Raw genomic sequence first — 20,241 nt, 5'->3', positions numbered from 1 at the left:
CCCTCCCCACGCCTCCCCCATCAACTTCTAAACACACGAGCACTTAACCACCAAACAACACCACCACCGTGTCTTACAGTGGGTGGGGCTGTGGGTGGTGATGGCTTCTAATAACGCACACAAATCAACACTACGTAGGACTACAAGGTAAGACAAAAAAAAACGAAAAAAGAACCAGGGGGAATTAGCATAATAATTGTCATTTTATCAGATTGGGAATAGTAGGCCTAAAAAAAAAATTACATTTGGACCCGACGATGTCCAGTTCTAAAAATGGAAACGAGGAAATAAATACTTTATTTACATTAGCCTCTCCTATGGAAACCACTCAGCCTGAATGACCCCCCCCCCCCTCCACGCACCACCTCCTAAACCTCACCACCACCACCACCTCCTCCTAAACCTCACCACCACCACCACCTCCTCCTAAACCTCACCACCAACTCCTCCTAAACCTCACCACCCACACCTTTAACACCACCACCTCCTCCTAAACCTCACCACCCACACCTTTAACACCACCACCCACACACTTGCTTCTGCTCAGCAGCCACTTAATCTATAGCCGTGCGTGTGTGTGTGTGCGTGGGGGTTTCCTCCGGTGTGTCGCTGAGCAAGATCTTGTTATAGATATCCCGCCTTGCCGCCGAGCAGGGAGACTGCTGCCCCGCTCCTCTCGCCCGCCGGTTAATTGCGTGTGTATTTTTAGTCCGGCCGTCAGCGGGGTAATTAAAACAAATAAGAGCAGATAGCGGAGACGGATCATCCATGGCGCGCGGGCATTAGTGAGGTGGGAAGTTTAGCGAGGTCACACACACACACACACACACACACACACACACACACACACACACACACACACACACACACACACACACACACACACGCACACACACACACACGCACACACGCACACGCACACACGCACACGGACAAACACGCATCAACGCTCAGAGATGTTTTCAATTAGGAGGCTGTGGCCGGGTGGAGGAGACTGGGGGTGGAGGAGGCTTGACGGCGTGGTGACGAATCCAAGGAGACGCGCTCGGCTTCGGGCTCCGACTTCCACCAGAGCCTCGGCGGTCAGCGCTGCTCGATGTTTCCTCATTCCGTCTTTGATCGAAGCGCACAAATAAACGCGCAGATGATGCAAGCACGCGGGGAACATGAGCAATGTTGTAGGAAGTAGAAGAGAGGCACGGAGAGATAAAAAATCACATAGTTTTATTCATTATAGATATGTCTCCCTATTTAAAATACAATAATGTACAGTATGATCGTATAATAAAATGACTACATAGTTCTTCTTCCGAGGTTTTTAGTTTTTTTTTTGCTAACAAAAGAGTCTTGAAATTTACTCAACCATTCCTTTATAAAAACCAAACTTATACCGATCACGTGTCACAGTGCAGTGAGACAGTCTCTGCCCCTGGAACCCGTCTCACCCTCACTGTCCTGCTGATACCACTGATGCAGAATGTCGCTGTTTCCTGTCTGCCTACACACCCCCTCCTCCCCCTTTGCCATGACAACGACATCAGAGAGAGAGAGAGTGAGAGAGCAAGGGAGCGAGAGAGAGAGAGACAGACAGCGGGAGAGACTGAGAGAGAGACCGTCTCTCTCCAGCTCATCTCTCCAGGGCCCCCACTATAGGGGCCCCCAGGGGGTACGGTGTGTTGCGGGGTCCCAAGCGGGGGGGTTAGGAGCCCTGGTCCGGGGGGACGTCCTGGTACAGCCCCTGGTCCCAGGCGGGGGAGGGGTCAGGAGTCCTGGTCCGGGGGTGCCGTCCTGGTACAGCCCCTGGACCCGGGTTGGGGGGGGGGGTCAGGAGCCCTGGTCCGGGGGCCCGTCCCGGTACAGACCCTGGACGGTGAGGGCCAGCAGCAGCACCAGCAGCCCCAGCAGGACCTTCTGCACCCAGAGGCAGGAGTCCAGCTTCTGCTCCAGCCGCGCGTTGGACGCCACCACCCGCATGAGCTGAGGGGTGGGGGGGACAGGGTTAAGGGCTCTGGGGTTGTACCAGTTCATCACCAACTGGGGTAGGAATGACATCACCCAGAAGTACATCTCACGCTGACGGCGCAGGGTTGAACAGCTTTAAATGTTATCATATATACTGTAAATGCATTTCACATGAATGTTGACATTTGAACACATGAGCTCCTGCTCACATCCCCACGCCCTCCAATCAGATCTCACCGTGGTGCTCAGGTCCTGCTGCCCATTGGCTCCCGTCTCCGGGGGGCCGTCCCCCAGGGGGCTCAGCGCCGGCTTAGCGCTCTCCATGACGTGACAGCGTAATCTAGGAGAGAGGAGAGGGTCTCATGAGGGTGGGGGGGGTAATGCCGATTAGCAGACACTGCCCGGTGTTACGGTGTTACAGGGTCACCGTCAGCCCCCCCCCCCCCCCCCCCCCCCCCCTGAGGGTTGACCGCTGAAAGCTGAAAGACTTCAGGGTTCAAACCCAGAGGTCTTCTGGTCATCCTGGAGCGTGAAGGCTAACATGGCCTCCTTCACGGCGCACACACCAGCCTCCCGGTACTGGATAGCGTAAGGAGCTGGGTTCTGTACCTGGGTAAGGAGCTGGGTTCTGTTCCCGATAAGGAGCTGGGTTCTGTACCCGGGTAAGGAGCTGGGTTCTGTACCCGGTAAGGAGCTGGGTTCTGTACCTGGGTAAGGAGCTGGGTTCTGTACCTGGGTAAGGAGCTGGGTTCTGTACCTGGGTAAGGAGCTGGGTTCTGTACCCAGTAAGGAGCTGGGTTCTGTACCCGGTAAGGAGCTGGGTTCTGTACCCGGGTAAGGAGCTGGGTTCTGTACCCGGGTAAGGAGCTGGGTTCTGTACCTGGGTAAGGAGCTGGGTTCTGTACCCAGTAAGGAGCTGGGTTCTGTACCCGGTAAGGAGCTGGGTTCTGTACCCGGGTAAGGAGCTGGGTTCTGTACCCGGTAAGGGGCCGGGTTCTGTACCTGTGCTCCACGATGTTGGCTCTGGAGACCTCCTTCCAGAACTGGGCGAGGTCTTGCGTTCCGTTGGTCTCCATCTCTGCTGCCATCACCAGGAAGCGGTCCTGGAGGGAGGCGGTGTAGCCTGCACCCATCACACAACACATAACACAACACACAACACAACACAACACACAACACACAACACAACACACCAGGTAAACAGTGTGGCCTGCACCCATCACACAACACACAACACACCAGGTAAACAGTGTGGCCTGCACCCATCACACAACACACAACACACCAGGTAAACAGTGTGGCCTGCACACAACTGACAAAACAACACTCACCAGGTAAACAGTGTAGCCTGCTGCAAACACACAACACACACATAACACCCAGCAGGTAAACAGTGTAGCCTGCACACAACACACAACACACACACAACTCCCAGCAAAAGAAACAGACTCTCTTGGACACCTACATGTACATTCCTGGAGTTTATTCGATTCATAAAATGTGGTCAAGGTGGCCCTTGATCACAGCTCAGGGCCGTAAGCCCTCGGCCGAACAGAAACAAAGGCTCCTGCTGTTTGTTGAAACGCTTCAGAGCGAGAGAGAGGTAGTGAGCAACAGAGTCTCACCCCACAGCATCCGGAGGCACTCACAAAAGGTTGCTCTCCAAAAGAGTGAAGTGATCGAAAAAAAAGAGTAAAGCTGCAGAAAGACGTTGTGAAGCAGCACTGGGTCCCACTCAGGCCCCCATTAGGTCCTCAAAGCTCAGCAGTTAAAGTAGCGCTGGGTGTCCCCCCCCCCCCCGACTCCCCCCTCGTTGTGTTCCCCTCGTGACCCCTCCGTTCCGGCCAACGTCCCGCTGAAAGGACTCCTTTTATTTAACAGATTTCTATTTTTTCCCTTCTGAAATATTTACGCTAAAATACGACCTGCACAGCCACTTTGTGCAAGGTAACAAAACACTCAGGTAAGTGTGTGTGTGTGTGTGTGTGTGTGTGTGTGTGTGTGTGTGTGTGTGTGTGTGTGTGTGTGTGTACCTCCATGTAGAGACACCAGGATTTCCACCGAGGCGCCCGCCTCACAGCTGCTGCTGCTGGGCTTCACGCGGTACTTCTCTGGGGCGGTGGTCCGCACCTGTGGAGGTCAGGACCGGCTGTCAGAGACACATTCATATATACACACACACACACACACACACACACACACACACACACACACACACACACACACACACACACACACACACACACACACACACACACACACACCCACACACACACACACACACACGCACACAGCAGATACATGCACATGCAGTAACACACACACACACACACACACACACACACACACACACACACACACACACACACACACACACACACACACACACACACACACACACACACACACACACACACACACACACACACACCTTGAAGGCCACTTGATTCTTGGTCACGTTGCAGAGGATAATGAGGCATTTCTTCTCCGTGTCCTTGGAGCCGAAGCTGAGCTCTTCTGCCGGGCTGGAGGAGACAGCAGATAAGAGCAGATAAGAGCAGGTTTGAACGGCGGCTCTAATGCTGTTGGCTTGCTGTCTGGGGACGCAGATCTGGAAACCAGATATCGATAAACACGCCAACGCCGGGCGCTCCACCCGACGTTCAGCCGAGGAACGCTCTCTGAGGAGGCTGTGTGGTGGCTGATGGTGTGCTCAGATGAAGGGCCTCCGGCCTGTGCTACCTGCCATTATCACACACTGCTACACATCAGCTCAATCACCTGCCGCTCACCACGTCCCGGCGGTCAGGGCTACCGGCTCGCTGCCCGGGACACACCCAACACACCCCTCCGTCCCAGGGTGTGTGTGCGTGCACACACGCATACACGCACACGTCAATTCAATCAAAGGCATGTGCCTTGATTTTGCCTTGTTGATGTCGCTCTCCAAAATACCTAAAGCAGTGATCTAGCGAATAAAAGGGAGACATAAACCTTTAACCCAACTTTAACCCATATTACACCCTAGCACACTCAGGGAACGCCTCGATTAACTCGGCTGTTTACCCGATCTCTCCCCAAACCCCCCACCAGCCTGCCCTGTAATGAATGCATCCTCAGTGACGCTCGTCACAAAGTGGGCCATCTTCACAGCCAGCGGCTACGCTGTGGAGCAGCATTTGGATTCGATTCCTGGACCCGTGCAATGTCGTTTCCCCCGCTTCTTTTTCATGTGTGCAGGCAAACCAGCACCCCCCCCGAGGGGGTCCCCCCCCCCCCCCCACACACACCCCCCCAAAACCACTGTGGTCTCTGATTGGGCGAGCCAGACTCTGAACCGCTCCTGCCTTTAAGGTTGTGAATAATCTCTTTATCACTCTGGTACATAGCCTCCAGTCCGTAAAGACCTTTTGATCAAAGACTACAATATGCGCTGGGAGGGGGGGGGAGAGGAGGAGGCTTGGGGACATTATTCATGAGGACCGAGATGACAAACGGCTCGGGGAACGGAAGTAGGCCAAGCCGAGCGCGCACCTGAAATGTGACGAACCGGTTCGCTGCGAATGCAGATCAACAACAACAACAACACCAACACCAACAGCAGCAGAGCGGTGGCAGTGCGTCAGATGAGAGATTAGCATCCGATGAGGAGATTGCGTATCAGCAGATCTCCCTTTCATGCCTCTTCTCCTCACCGCGCTCAACCGCCCCGGGGGGGGGCACGTCGACGTCTGAGCAGCGTCTCTCCATCCGGGCGCGGAGGCGGGCCGTGCCTCATCGGGTCCTCGTGCTATTGGTTAGGACGTGTGTCACTTCCCGAGGCCGGAGTCACGGGTCCCGCGGTGGAGAGAGAGCGGCGTAGAGCCACGGCCCAGGGGAGCGTTGTCACGGTGATCTGGGCGCTTTGAGGACAGCACAGCACATGCTCCGTTGTGGGTGATGAACGGTTCTTTCATCAACTAGTTGTTGATTCTGGCGGCGCAGTGAAAAAAAATGAACTGACTCCCACCAAAACGGACGATTGAGGCCACCAGTGAAACCAGTGAAACTGGTTCACCGGTGGATGGGGTCAGGGCAGACTCTGGGTCAACACGTTTGTTGACAGCAAGAGCTGTGGTAGGAACACAGGACAGAAGACGTGCGGAGGGGGGAGGGGGGGGTGAGGGCCAGTGCACTGGGATCCAGCAGTCCTTTTGCGTCACAGCAGAACTCCTTGGGGGAGACGGAACAGAGCGGAACAAGGGGCGGATTTACACCCTGTTTCGATATATAGCGATATTCTACCAAAGTGTGCGGAGTGTCGGGGTGTCCCTGAGCGAGGCACCTCACCCTAACTGCTCCTGACGAGCTGGCTGCAGTAATGTAAAGCGCTTTGAGAGGCCACTGGTTAGACTAGCGCTGTATATATGCAGTCCATTTACCATCTACTACAGAGATGGGTGTAAAGTGTGGTCTGTGGGAGCAAGGGGGGGGGGGGGGGGGGGGGGGGAGTACCTCACATGCAGCAGGGGGCCCTTGAAGGTGGTCAGGGGTTTGCGGACCCCCCTGGTGCGTCCCGCCGCGTCGGCCTTATCTCCGTCCTCCGATCGTAGGCTGTCGTCCAGGAAGTTCACCTGTGACCACAGAGGAGAGGACATGTTCATGAGCAGGAGGTCGGACACCAACCCGCTGATAACCCCGACCATGTGACCGCTATCTGCTCCAGTACTGGGGAGTCAGCGGATGGCGAGTTGGTTAGTGTGCAGCCCTTCTGTAACTGAGACGGGTTAGTTTAGGGATTGCGTGTTGTGTAAAATATTAGCAAGGACCACTTTGTGAGGACCAAAGGTTAATCTGTTTTTGTGTTTTGAGGAAGTTGTCAGTGCCTCTAGTCCAGTGGCTGAAGCCGCCAGGAATAACCCACGAGCACATGATGAGACGGAAGCTGTAAGACGTGTTCATCCAGTCAGCGCTTTCATTCACACCACAGACTGCTGCTGCAACCCCGTCCAACTCTCACACATGCACACCCACACACACACACACACACATACAGTTGCAGTCAAACACACACACACACACCCACACACACAAAGCAGTGTCATAATCACGAGACCACACAGGGCAGCTGACCGGATCGACCCAGAGTGGCCCTCCTATTGATCCAGTCGGACACGTTGCATCACCGCTGAGTGTGTTGTTGTGTATGTGGGGGGGTGTTGTTGTGTAGGTGTGGGGGGGGGGGGGGGGGGGGGCGGGAGGGGGGGGTGAGTGAGAGTGTGTGTGTGGGAGGTTAATGTGCTCCTCTGTGACAGAAACAGGTGTGAGTCAGAACTGAGAGGTGCTGTGGTGGTGTGGAGGTTCTCCTGCATTGAGCAACAAGCAAGCAGCTGGTCTAAGGTCAGCTGGGGGTCTGAGGTCGGGGGTGGGGGGGGGGCTGTAATAAAGACATGAGAACCTAACTGTTGCTTCTCTCTTTATTCAGCAGAGAGCAGAAACATGCAGTCACGTCTTTATGCAAATGAATTACATTCAGCTAAATAAGACACTGAAATGAAATGTAAAACCACACTAGTGTTATACTTGAAATGTAATACCAATGGTACATTTATAATTACGATTCACTCAAATTGAGATTTCTATTCATCAAATTAACCTAATCCAGCAGATTAAGAATCAAAATACAGTTCATACAGTTCAATAAAAATGATTATTACACTTATTATATGAACATGGATTACATTAGGATTACAGAAAATAGTTAAATTCAATAATAAAAAAGCATAATTTTGATTTAGAGATAAAATGTTAACACTGTCCTTAATAGTTTAAACACAAGCAAAAAGAATATTTTATGATCATGGATTAATTTTAAATTCTCTGTTCCCCAAAGCGGACATATTTGGAGACGTACAATATATGTTATTGATTATGATGATAGTGGTATTAAGGCACAATATCGACTTTGATATCATAGAAAATGAACAATTACATTAGTAATTACTGTAAGAGACATAAAAACAAGAGCTTACATTATCATTTAAAACAATACGTAACAATATCCAGCTGATTAAATCATTAAATTCTGAGTGTTATGACCTCTCTACTGTTTGATAACAGTATCTTCAGTCAAAGGCTATTAAGCATAGAAGTGATCAGTGCAGAGTGTGTCAATACTTGAGGAGACAGAACTCACGTCAGTCAAGAGAAGGGTTAGGGTTCAACTGAAACTTATTCTCTACTCAGGTCAGGCGACAGAAGGGTTAGGGTTCAACTGAAACTTATTCTCTACTCAGGTCAGTCGACAGAAGGGTTAGGGTTCAACTGAAACCTATTCTCTACTCAGGTCAGTGGAGAGAAGGGTAAGGCTCTCTCCCCTCCCCAGGTCAGTCGAGAGTTATAAGGCATTTGAAAGGCTCTGGACAATACAAACGTTTCAAACTTTTGTTCCTTACAAAAATACATTTGTGTCACATTTCGAGAATTCAAACTGGAGCGAGTTGGAGTGTGAATCATTCTCGGGTCGTTCAAGTCGTTCAAAAGGTTGAAATGTAGAAAAAACACCTGCGGCTTAAGGAAGACTGGGGGTCACCAGGTGACAGGGGGTCAGGGGTCAGGAGGTCTACGCAGCACCAGAAACATGACACGTGAGTACACCGCCGTACACACGGGCGGCCGCTCGACCCGTCCGGCCTCTGAGCTCCTTGTGTGACCTCACACGCGGCCTCACCACCACCAGCCCTTGGTGTGAAAACAGAGAGAGATCATTGGTCAACACCACACCCACAAGTCACAGTCACGCTGGTGCCCTTTGTCTTTGTTGTGGTGAGGGGGTCGATGGCGGCGGGGTGTGGGTCGGCCGGGGGGGTTTGAACCCACGCCACGTGGAGACAGGCTGGCCGGTCCACAGGAGTGTGGACTCAGTAGCTGCTTTAGCTAGTGCACCTTAGAACCAGAATCAGTAGCTGCTTAAGCTAGCTCACCTTAGAACCAGAATCAGTAGCTGCTTAACTAGCGCCAATAGAACCAGAATCAGTAGCTGCTTTAGCTATTGCCAATAGAACCAGAATCAGTAGCTGCTGAAGCTAGTGCCAATAGAACCAGAATCAGTAGCTGCTGAAGCTAGCTCACCTTAGAACCAGAATCGGTAGCTGCTTTAGCTAGCGCCAATAGAACCAGAATCGGTAGCTGCTTTAGCTAGTGCCAATAGAACCAGAATCAGTAGCTGCTTTAGCTAGCACCAATAGAACCAGAATCAGTAGCTGCTTTAGCTAGCACCAATAGAACCAGAATCAGTAGCTGCTTTAGCTAGCGCCAATAGAACCAGAATCAGTAGCTGCTTTAGCTAGTGCCAATAGAACCAGAATCAGTAGCTGCTTTAGCTAGCGCCAATAGAACCAGAATCAGTAGCTGCTTTAGCTAGCGCCAATAGAACCAGAATCAGTAGCTGCTGAAGCTAGCATACCTTCGAGGCAGAAGCACCTCATCCCAGCCTGATCTGTTCCATCAGATACCGGGGGAATGAAGGAAAACCTGTCTTTGCTTACGTGCCAGGGGGTTCGAACCCATGCCACGTGGAGACAGGCTGGCCTGAGTGTACTGAGTGTGGACTCAGTAACTGCTTTAGCTAGCTCACCTTAGAACCAGAATCAGTAGCTGATTAAGCTAGCTCACCTTAGAACCAGAATCAGTAGCTGCTTAAGCTAGCTCACCTTAGAACCAGAATCAGTAGCTGCTTTAGCTAGCGCCAATAGAACCAGAATCAGTAGCTGCTTTAGATAGCGCCAATAGAACCAGAATCAGTAGCTGCTGAAGCTAGCATACCTTCGAGGCAGAAGCACCTCATCCCAGCCTGAGCCTTTGATCAGATACCGGGGGAATGAAGGAAAACCTGTCTTTGCTTACGTGCTCACACTCGTGCTCACACTCACACTCGTGCTCACACTCATTCAACACCGCCCAACACAACCGCATCCTGGGCTAAAATAACTCTCCAGCGCGAGTCCCAGTTTAACGGCCCCTTAATCGTTAGGTAAAAAGGCTGACATACAAATTCTGCCAATAGTGGCAGGCAGAGCAGTGAATCCATTCATGTGAAGGGCTGAGAACCAGCAGCAGCTACCTGTGTGATCACGGCTCCACTGCCCTTCTCCCTCCTCTTTGTTTTGTAAAGCAGAATCTGTTGACGCGGGTGACTAATTGGCTGATTTGGTCGTCAACGGCCCTGTTGCTGTTTGTCTGCCAGTGGCCAATTGGAGCCGGGTTAGCTCCTCAGAGACCCCCACAGACGTCCCCCGAGGCTGGGGGAAGACCGCAGATGATGAGCCTCAGAGTTTTAAAGGTAAAGGTTTCAAGTCCCCCCCTCCCCCCTCCCCTGTTGCAGGTCTTGTGTTTTCATGTTGTAAGTGTACTGACTATGTGCTTATGTTGCTGAGGTGTTTTTTTTCCTGTCCCCACACTGTACTCCCCATAGGAGCATAGTAGTCTGGGGGTTGTCTTATTTTTTTTGCCTCCCCTCTCCTCATGTTGTGTTATGCTGTATTTTCCTCAACGAAATTTCCCCCCGGGGATCAATAAAGTATACATCTATCTATCTATCTATCTATCTAAGTCAGTGGCGATTTCTCTAAGACTGCAAGGAAAGCTCAGCTTCCCCTAAAATTTCAAATATCAAATATATACTGTTTTGTTAACATTTCATTGACTAAAAATGCGTTACAACACGTCCATCTCGAAGATGAGTTTGTTCACAATCAGCTGCTTATCGCAGGGATTTCTGACTCGATTTCCTTCTCATACATTCCCGTAGCGTCACAGTGCATTTGCCTGTTGAAGCTCAGCATCCATCCACTTCAATGGGGCTGCATAGAACAGCTTTGTTTAGTGCGTCGAAAGTCGACAGTCATTGGATAATGCTGCGATTATGTCCCTCCCACGGACGCTCAGCGTCTCTGGGGGTGAATGGAGGAGTGGGCTGGCCTGGACACTGGGCTTCTGCGTGATGATTGGAGGGTCTGCGAAAGACTGAGCTGCCGTTTGATTGACAGCGATTTTGAACTATAAAACGTCGCCGGAGCTCTCTTCAGTCCTCAGTCCCATCGCGGATTTTGCAAGCGAGTCGAAAGACAGACTGCAACCTATTTCTTGATATTTGCTTGGCGAAATTGCTAGACAATTTTCATCGTACATTTCATACACTTATACACACAATTCCTTGCTTCAGTTTAACATAATCCCCACATTTCTTTGTTCAAGTTTAATATCGTTTTGGTAGTTGGCGATCACTTTGATTCAGGGAGCCTGAGGTCTGAACTTCAAGTCCTGTATTCAGATCAGGACTTGCAGGGTGACAGGGGAAAGCTGTGTGATTTCTTGGTGTCCCTTAAAGACATGGAGTTGGACAGTGCAATGCCTCAGCTTTACAAACTGTTCTCATTAGTGGCAAACAATTGGAGCTACATCTGCAGGTGTATAAAGGAGCTTCTCCTGTTTAAAGCGGCTCAAGTCCTACACCCATAACACAATGGGCCAATGCCGTTTAAGCAGCCAAGCTCTGCTGGCCATTGAGAGGACACTGGTCAAGTCACTGGAAAAGACAGCTAGTTGGTATGACAGAGCATTTCCTTGAAAAGGAATAGAGAGGATAATTTACATATACATAAATCGACAATTTATATGATGTAGGCCGAAAATGAGCTTCCCCTCTTTGAAAGATGAGCAGTCTAAGCCACTGATCTAAGTCCATGTTATCACCTTCACGTTCATGCTACCACTGGTATCTGGGTACTGAAATGGAAACAACCAGTAAATAGAGATCCATTAAAACCTAATCAAGCCCTCTGATAGGGTGGCGCGCTCGATGCAGAGAGACGGGTCTCACTGAGGGCACTTGGATATGCAGCAGTACCTCCTGAGATGACCTCTTTAACGGCCGTTCTCTATTCAGACGCACGCCTGGCCGGAGAGAGCAGCTCACTAGATGATGAGAGGGCCAGCAGCATCGACCGCAGGGAGGGAGAGCGTGGCCGACGGCCGGGTCTGCCACGAGGGCTGAGGTAGGCGAGATGGATCTGTGGAGGCCAGGCTCTGTGGGGTGCCTCTAGACACCCTGCCAGGACCAGAACCGGTCGAGACCGGACTCCGCTTGGGGAGCTAAAAGGAGCATGGATCCGCCAAGGTCAACGATGCAAACATTTGTTTAAAAACAAAAAGGAACCACCGCAGACAGAAACGCAACACAACACAACACAACACAACACAACACACAGCCCGGGCTGGAGGAGAGAAGCTCTGCTGAAGTGCGGGGTGAGCTGAGAGCAGGGGGAAAGAAGGGGTTGGCATGGCAGCACCAGCAGTGTGTGTGTGTGGGTGAGTGTGTTGGCGTGTTGGTGTGTATGCGCTGGGTGAGATGAGGGGCCGGGGGAGCAGTGGGCTGGAGGTGGTGTGGTGGAGATGTGTGGGTTATTGTTGCAGGGATTACACTGCAGCAGTGCGAGACAGTGGGAGTCACCTTGACGGAGACAAAGAGTCGTGGATTAACGACAAGCCGAATCAGGGCATTAATGCCACTTAATTCACACTTAAACCTCGGTGGAGAAACCCGATTACATGCTGTAATCAGGCTCGGGAAAAAGAAAAAGCTGGAAATGAAGCAAAATGTCTCGGTGAAGACGAGTCCCCCCACTACCCGCGTTTTAACTTTATCCAACGCCAGCGCTGGTGGCTTATGCTTATCAGACCAGATGCTAAGTCGTCACTCTATCTCCTCTCCCACTGATGAGCTGCTCTGAGTGGCTCTTGCTGTTGTGGTTACGACTAAATTAGGCTGTATTCAAAACTTCAACCAAAAGACAAATATTTATCGTCTCTTCTATGAACACGATGTTGCTGCTCACCCCCCTCTGTGCACACGGAACCCATTGAAATGAGCAGTTCTATACGTAAGAGACCCTTCATCAGATTCACAGACACAGAGAGCCCACCCCCCCCCCCCCCCCCCGCCCCCACAATGCACTGCACCGCACACTTGAGTCATGGCGTGCATCATAACCATATAATAATAATAATAATAAATAAACCATTACAACAAACTGAAAAACAAACTGCAACGGCAAATATGGAGTTACAAGAATTCCTGACACACTCTCAAAAACCAATATGGGGGTTGTTGTTGATTCTGCCTCAGACCATCGCGCCTGACACCAGGGTAAACAACAGCAATGTAACACTTTGGTCTTTGTACTAATGTTGTAATGTAAGTACATTTAAGCACTTCTACTGGGGAACACTCATTGATTCCAAAAGACAGAAATGCAGGGAGACGGTACAATGGTCTGATTACTCAGATCGGTGAGGTCCTTCAAATGGAGGAAAAGGATGAAAAAATTAACAGACTTTACAAACAAAAGTTTATTTTCCCAGTACCTTTTTGCTCTTTTTGGAGTCCTCAGAGTTGAAGCTGGCCTCCAGTGTCTCCTTCACCTCTGATTGGCCCTCCTTGCTCTCCCCGTCCTCCTCACTCATGATTGGTCCGTTCTCCATGACGGGCGTGAGGAAGTCGTCGTCGGGGAGGGGGGGATAGCTGTACTTGAAGGGGTCCTGGAATGTAGATCACAGCCATGAAGATACGAACAACCTGACCATACCAATATATATAGATAACATTCTATGTTGCACACACACCCATCAATGTCTATGGATAAAATTACACACAGCCTGACCGACGAATATCTACAGCAGTCAGTGAGTTCTCTACAGTGGGCTGTCAGTGAGTTCTCTACAGTGAGTTCACTACAGTGGGCTGTCAGTGAGTTCTCTACAGTGGGCTGTCAGTGAGTTCTCTACAGTGAGCTGTCAGTGAGTTCTCTACAGTGAGTTCACTACAGTGGGCTGTTAGTGAGTTCTCTACAGTGAGCTGTTAGTGAGTTCTCTACAGTGAGTTCTCTACAGTGAGTTCACTACAGTGAGTTCACTACAGTGAGTTCACTACAGTGGGCTGTCAGTGAGTTCTCTACAGTGAGTTCACAACAGTGGGCTGTTAGTGAGTTCTCTACAGTGCTCAATGAGTTCTCTACAGTGGTCAGTGAGTTCTCTACAGCGGGTGGTCAGTGAATTCTCTACAGTGAGTTCTCTACAGCGGGTGGTCAGTGAGTTCTCTACAGCGGGTGGTCAGTGAGTTCTCTACAGTGAGTTCTCTACAGTGCTCAATGAGTTCTCTACAGTGGTCAGTGAGTTCTCTACAGCGGGTGGTCAGTGAGTTCTCTACAGTGAGTTCTCTTCAGTGGGTGCTCAGTGAGTTCTCTACAGCGGGCTGCATCCTACCGTTCCCCCCATGTGGAGCGGCAGGTACTCGGGGTCGATGAACATCTGCACCTCAGACCTCGAGGAGAACTTCAGCTTGCTGACGGCCTCGGGGCCCAGCCAGGTCTTCACGATCTTCCAGGCCGCTGCAAAATCCACCAGTTTATATTATTAATATTATTAGTATCGTTGAGTTCATAAGAAAATAACAGGAAAGGCTTTATTTGAGAAAAATGAAAAAGCTTGTTGGAGTCTCACCGTTCATGATCCAGGGCATATCCACGATAATCATCTTGGCTGAGGAGATAAAATCAGAATCAGAACCAGTCCGACTGCGGAACAAAGATAAAACGATCTGTTGTGTTTACAGCCTCACGCAGCCGTTACTTACAGAGGAACTTTGGGTAGTAAATCTTAAAGCAATTGATGATGTACTTCACAAAGTCCATGTCCTGAGAGAGTGAACACGGTGAGAAGGAAACAAATTATTGAATAAAATCCAATAAAGACCACAGCACTCAACAAAAACAGAAGTGACATTTGCGCATATTAAACATGCTCCTAAAGTAAGAAATGTTGAAGCTGCCAGAATCGTTCGCACCGCAACATCTGCCCCCTCTGACACAGAAGAGATGGGTGGCTGCATTCTGGCAACTACCGTTTTTAATGAAACAGAAGTGTCTTTTACATCTATTTATACTGGGCGGTACGGCGTTACACTGGGCTGTTCGACGGCATGATTATGTCGTCTTGGCGTCTGGCTGTTGATTTGAATACTTTCGAAGCGGATTAGATCAAAGTTTCTCAATGACACAATAAGATAAGAGTGATTGGGAATCACGACAAGGGTTAATAAAAGCACAAGGTTACAAACACGTCCCTGTCCATCACCATTGTGATAATTCTTTGTGCTAATACGTTTGTCTTGATCATCAAACTGCTCATGGGTGGACGAGGGCTCTGCTGCCGGGCTAGGCTCCACAAACCGACTGCAGACCTCATCGGGCGAGCGAAGATGTCCCCCCCCCAGACGTCTTCGCTAGCCTGCTGACTAGGTGCACCAGCAGTCACGCCGCGGCTTAACAGACCTCCATTACAACGCTACCACTGACTTTCTAAATCCACTAAGCCCATATTTGGGTTTCCACATGTATGTGTGGCGTTTGGCGTGTTCCTGCATACGGGCGTTTAAATGAGACGTTTATCCCGCAGGGGGCTGAGCCTGGCGCTGAGCCGTGCGGCAGGGAACCGCCCGCTCCGCCGCGCCACGCATAACCACCAGATTAGCCCGCCCGTTCGGATTGGCCGGCTGGATTTAAAGGTCACTTTAATCTTCCGAGTGTCAAAGAGTATCAGTCCCTCACAGACGCGCAGAGATAGGAACTATAAATAGCTAAGAGAAGGAATAATTCTGTGTTTATTACATATTACCGAATTTGAAATAGCGTGTTATTATTAATAAATTAATTGATGTGTTCCTTTATTCATAAAATATATATATATATATATATATATATAACCATATATATATATATGTATATACATATATACACACACACACAAATACACTTAATGAAATCACAAACACAAACCATAACAAAAACCATAACACCATAATAAAAACGTGAGTCCTAATCTAGTCTTGCTGATGGACTTACGATGTTGCCCAGGCCCGACTCACACATGTCAAACACCACGGTGAGCTGTGTGCCAGGCTCCCTGACGGCGTAGCGCTCCAGCCAGAAGGCCACGTACTTCTTCTTGTCCACGATGGTCTTAGTGTCCTTTATATGGAGCTTCACCTTGAACCAGACTGAGGAGACAGAGAGGAGAGCTACAGGTCAGATTGAGGAGCCAGGGAGGAGAGGGTCAGAGGAAGAACCAGACTGAGGAGACACAGAGAGGAGAGAGGAGAGGGTCAGAGGAGGAACCAGAGTGAGGAGACACAGAGAGGAGAGAGGAGAGGGTCAGAGGAGGAACCAGAGTGAGGAGACAGAGAGGAGAGAGGACAGGGTCAGAAGAGGAACCAGACTGAGGAGACACAGAGAGGATATCTCCTCTCTGTGTCTCCTCAGTCTGGTTCAAGGTGAGGAGACAGAGCTTCAGGTCAGTGACGGGTCAGAGGAGGAACTAGAGGAGAGACTCTGGTGTTCACCTTCATACATATTTAATTAATACACAAGATCAGATGTTATAATCCCTTGTGCCAAAATCCAAGGAAAACACATATTCAGAATATGTGGGCCCCTGCCCAAACCAACCTTATAAGCATGCTGGCCACTAAGCTATCAACCAAAGGTAAAAAAAACACAAGACAAATGGCCCAACTAACAGCAGTATATACAGCAGTATGCAGTATGCAGCATTTCATTGGGGTTATCAAGTGGGCACCCTCTTTCACCGATGTTTCGTTAAGTTAGGCCCATGACACCTCCTGAGGGCTTAACAATGAAACCAGCGTCCTGGAGTCACCCCCCTCTATGCTGCCACCACATTGCCACATTTAATGCATCTAAATACTCTCTTTACTGCATTGTACCCCTAGCCCTACCCCTAACCCTGATCAAACAAACACGTTAGCACATTAGTCAGCTGGCTTACCTTAGCTTGCACCCCAGGAAGTATGTTTTTTCCTTACCCACAGCCATTCACTTGTTCGTTCTGCTGCCAAGGACATGTTACTAACCGCCTGCCTCAGACTTCGTCCACAAATGCCCAGTTCAGACAGCAAGCTAGTAGCAGATCTAGCCACGAACCCCTGCGCACCGATTTCAATAGGCCTTAGTCGCGTACTCCAGCCTTGCCGTGCTGCCTCTCCAGCCATTTCAGCATACTTCGCTTTCTTAAACTCATTGGCTACTTCAACACTGTCTTCCCAAGGAACTGTAAGTTCAATGAAATAAACGATCTTCTCCAAGTCCGACCACAATAGCATATCCGGTCTTAGCAATAGTAATAATGTAATAATGGTAATAAACTATCCATCACTGAACAAGGTGTCCCTATGTCAACAGAACAGAACAAGGGTACAATCAGCGCCCCGACAGAGATTGACTAGAGAGAATAAAGTAACCAAGAGTTTACTACTTACAGAGTTTGTTGCCTTCCTTATCGTATCCATGGAGGAAGACGGCACCGGTGTCAAACATCCATCTGGGAATGCTGCTCTCCGTGAGATCTGTGACACACACACACACACACACACACACACACACACACACACATTTGCTCCTATGAGGTCATGATGTTTGTCACCTGTCAAACACCAACACATCTCCACACACACACACCAGTTACTGAATATCAAAACCCCTTTCATCGGAATCCCAAAACAAACCCAAACTAATGTAATTTGGGAGTGTGCTGTGGTGGGGACTGTGTGCTGTGCGTGAAAGGCAGGAGACCAGGCAACCAGAACACAATAGGCCGTTGTTTGGATCCCGGGTCGCACAAAGGGAACAGCCACTAGCACTGAGCGCAATGCGCTAACGCCGTCAACAGCCGCTCTGTTGTGTGTTCCAATGAACACAACATTAACTCCTACCATTCAGCCCCAGCTCTTTCCGCCACTGGAAGCTCTCGTCTATCATCTTCAAGGCATCGTCGATCACAAAGTGCCTCCATGTCAGGTAGCTGTCCACCCAGGCGTCATCCTTCAGCAGTCGGTCCACATCCCTGGAGTCATACTTGTCTGGTGATTCTGCTGAATGTAACACAGTAGTTATACATTCATACACACACACACACACACACACACACACACACACACACACACACACACACAGGCATGGTAATAACCCCTCCTTTGGTATAGTCCCAAATAGGATGAAGAGTGTTATGAATGGCAGGTGAACCCCGTGTGACTTAGTGTTTGATTAAATGGGTTATTACGAGTTCATATGCATGTGTATTGTCTATTGTGTGAGGTGGAAAAAGTATTGTGTGTTCAGTGTAAACACGGCGTCCAGCAATACCGGGAAGTCATGCTCTGATCATTCCAACCATCTTGTTATATTGTTCACACAAAACAAAACAAAACTCATCAAACGACCCAACGACCCAACCACAACGAGGACAGGACAGCTTCCTCTACGGGTCACTTATTACTAGTTTACACCGGCGGTATTACCTTGAAGGAGTTCACTCCTGAACCTCTCCCTGGTCTCCTCCACTCTGCAGGCGGTCTGTTGTGCAGACGTCAGACCGTTAGTGAGGACGACATGTGTTAGTGAGGACGACACGTCAATAACAGGGCTCTGTTGGTGTTGTTGTTATTGTTACCTGCTCGGCTTCGGTCGGCTCCAGCTCGGCCATGTTCAAGTGTCTCCTGGTTCTCCTGCTGCTGCTGGTAGAGGGCGATTAGCTGCTGTCGGCTAGCATAGCTAACCCGGACTACTAGCGGACAGAATCAGTGCAGGAGGTTAATTCCGAGGGTCCGTCCGCTCGGTGGAGAAATGCTCTAGCGCTGGCCACACCTATCGCGAGATTTACTCTTATCCGCCTTGTCAGTTGACATGAAGCAACAAGTTTGTCGGTGACAGTGATGAGATTACGAGGAAATGAGATAAGGATAATAATACAGGAACAGCGTATTGTTCCACGCATGCGTACTTTTTGTAACTCAAGACATGACATAGAAATGTAGACTGTAACTACCATAGAATTATTGACATAGACGCCGCATTGACCCGTTGCTGAGACACGTCAACGCCGCCGCCATATTGGAGAGGTCTTAAGACTGGCCGAGGCAAATCCATTTGCTCATAAGCGCTATAACGTCTACATTTCTAAACCAATTTATATGAGGCGTGTTTATATTCATATTCAATCTTATTATGTATTTTTTATAAAATATATATATATATTTTTATTCGATCAAGCAGATCACATATCCTTTAATAAAAACGACTCAATGAAATCGGTCAACAAATGTAAACGTTAAAGTATAGTGCCTTTATCGATTAAAACCGCAGCTCGTCCGTTCACTTGCATTGGTTCACAGGCTAGTCTTTGCCTCCCAAATATGGCGGCGATGTTGACGTACAACGCGGCTTCTATCTCTGGATGTGTATGGCAGCTGCTGACTCAAGATAACGCTACTACGTGAATAACAAACGGTCACCCACAATGCACTTCGACTTTACAGGAAGCGCTCAAGTCTACTTGGCGCCATGAGCGTCATCCGCCGACTTCAAATGCTCTGTCAACTCTTGCGCGTGAGCGTCCAGGATCTGGACGGGTTCAAAAAGTGTCATTCATGGTTCTGCCGGATCGTTTTTTGCGTTTTCTGTCATCGCACCAGTTAATACCTTGTCGATATTAAGCTCGCTTTGAAACACTTGGGGTAGTAGTAGTAGTAACTGTCACACAGTGGTATGATGGAGATAGACACCAGGGATGCACGGGGACGTGCGTGTCATCACCTCTCCTTCTGCGGAAGGTTTGGTTCATTACAGTGCAGGCGTGGTGAAGAAAGCAATGCATCCGAGATATCGTTCCGCAGCCTCACGTTTAACACAGAGCAGAACTCTTTCCGGGCTGCGGCTGACGTGCGTGTCCTGTACAAAAAGCGTGCAGCAGATCTGGACATTGTAACATGTGCGTGTGTCTACGACCTCCAGAAAAGAGTCAGTACTCCGTTTGTTTTACTGAAGAAGGGCAATAAAGAGGGAAGCTACACCCATATCCTCCTCGCCCTGAGCAGCTCTATGAAACAAGAAACTAAGATGACATTTAAACTCCCTTACCAGCTGAGCGACAAGGTGCACATCATGCATGGTCCGGTAGTGTGGTGGACCCATGCCGGGGTGGGCTTCTCCGCTTGGGTACAGGAGGGAGGTGACGTAGGAGTGGTCAGACCGACGCATACCTGTGTGTCCCGTCCCCTGATTGGACTGCTACCTCTTCACAAAGGTGACGTGTTCATACTTGGACCGATGTCCAGTCAATTCCAGAGGGGCTTTTCCACAACGGAAACCTCAGGACACAAACCAGCCACCC

At 49.7% G+C, this 20,241-nt stretch overlaps 2 protein-coding genes across 3 annotated transcripts; one reads left to right on the top strand and one right to left on the bottom strand.

The window, feature by feature from the left end:
• Positions 1–1,214: 1,214 nt before the first annotated feature.
• On the bottom strand, positions 1,215–18,799 carry mospd2 (motile sperm domain containing 2). 2 transcript variants are annotated; one of them, XM_084478710.1, is made up of 15 exons: positions 18,523–18,799; positions 18,371–18,425; positions 17,786–17,944; positions 17,333–17,419; positions 15,900–16,054; positions 14,633–14,693; positions 14,500–14,538; positions 14,263–14,387; positions 13,366–13,539; positions 6,457–6,575; positions 4,394–4,487; positions 3,996–4,092; positions 2,965–3,085; positions 2,200–2,302; positions 1,215–1,977 (listed from the first exon to the last, which is right to left on the bottom strand). In XM_084478710.1, the coding sequence occupies exons 1-15, from the start codon at positions 18,553–18,555 to the stop codon at positions 1,825–1,827; spliced, it is 1,575 nt and encodes a 524-aa protein (XP_084334836.1). In that variant the 5' UTR covers positions 18,556–18,799; the 3' UTR covers positions 1,215–1,824. The 2 variants fall into 2 exon arrangements, with proteins under 2 accessions (XP_084334836.1, XP_084334837.1); XM_084478711.1 differs by having other exon boundaries at positions 17,786–17,941; positions 18,523–18,798.
• Positions 18,800–19,511: 712 nt separating this feature from the next.
• On the top strand, positions 19,512–20,240 carry LOC311358831 (uncharacterized protein; the record flags this gene model as incomplete). The annotated part of the gene is made up of 1 exon (XM_084478937.1): positions 19,512–20,240. A coding segment is annotated over exon 1 (624 nt), but the record flags the coding sequence as incomplete, so codon positions are not given.
• Between the last annotated feature and the right edge of the window lies 1 nt (position 20,241).

The sequence above is a fragment of the Micromesistius poutassou genome, assembly GCF_964030765.1.
Source record: "Micromesistius poutassou genome assembly, chromosome: 14".
NCBI classification, from domain to species: domain Eukaryota; kingdom Metazoa; phylum Chordata; class Actinopteri; order Gadiformes; family Gadidae; genus Micromesistius; species Micromesistius poutassou.
This window is presented reverse-complemented; position numbering and strand designations above follow the sequence as displayed.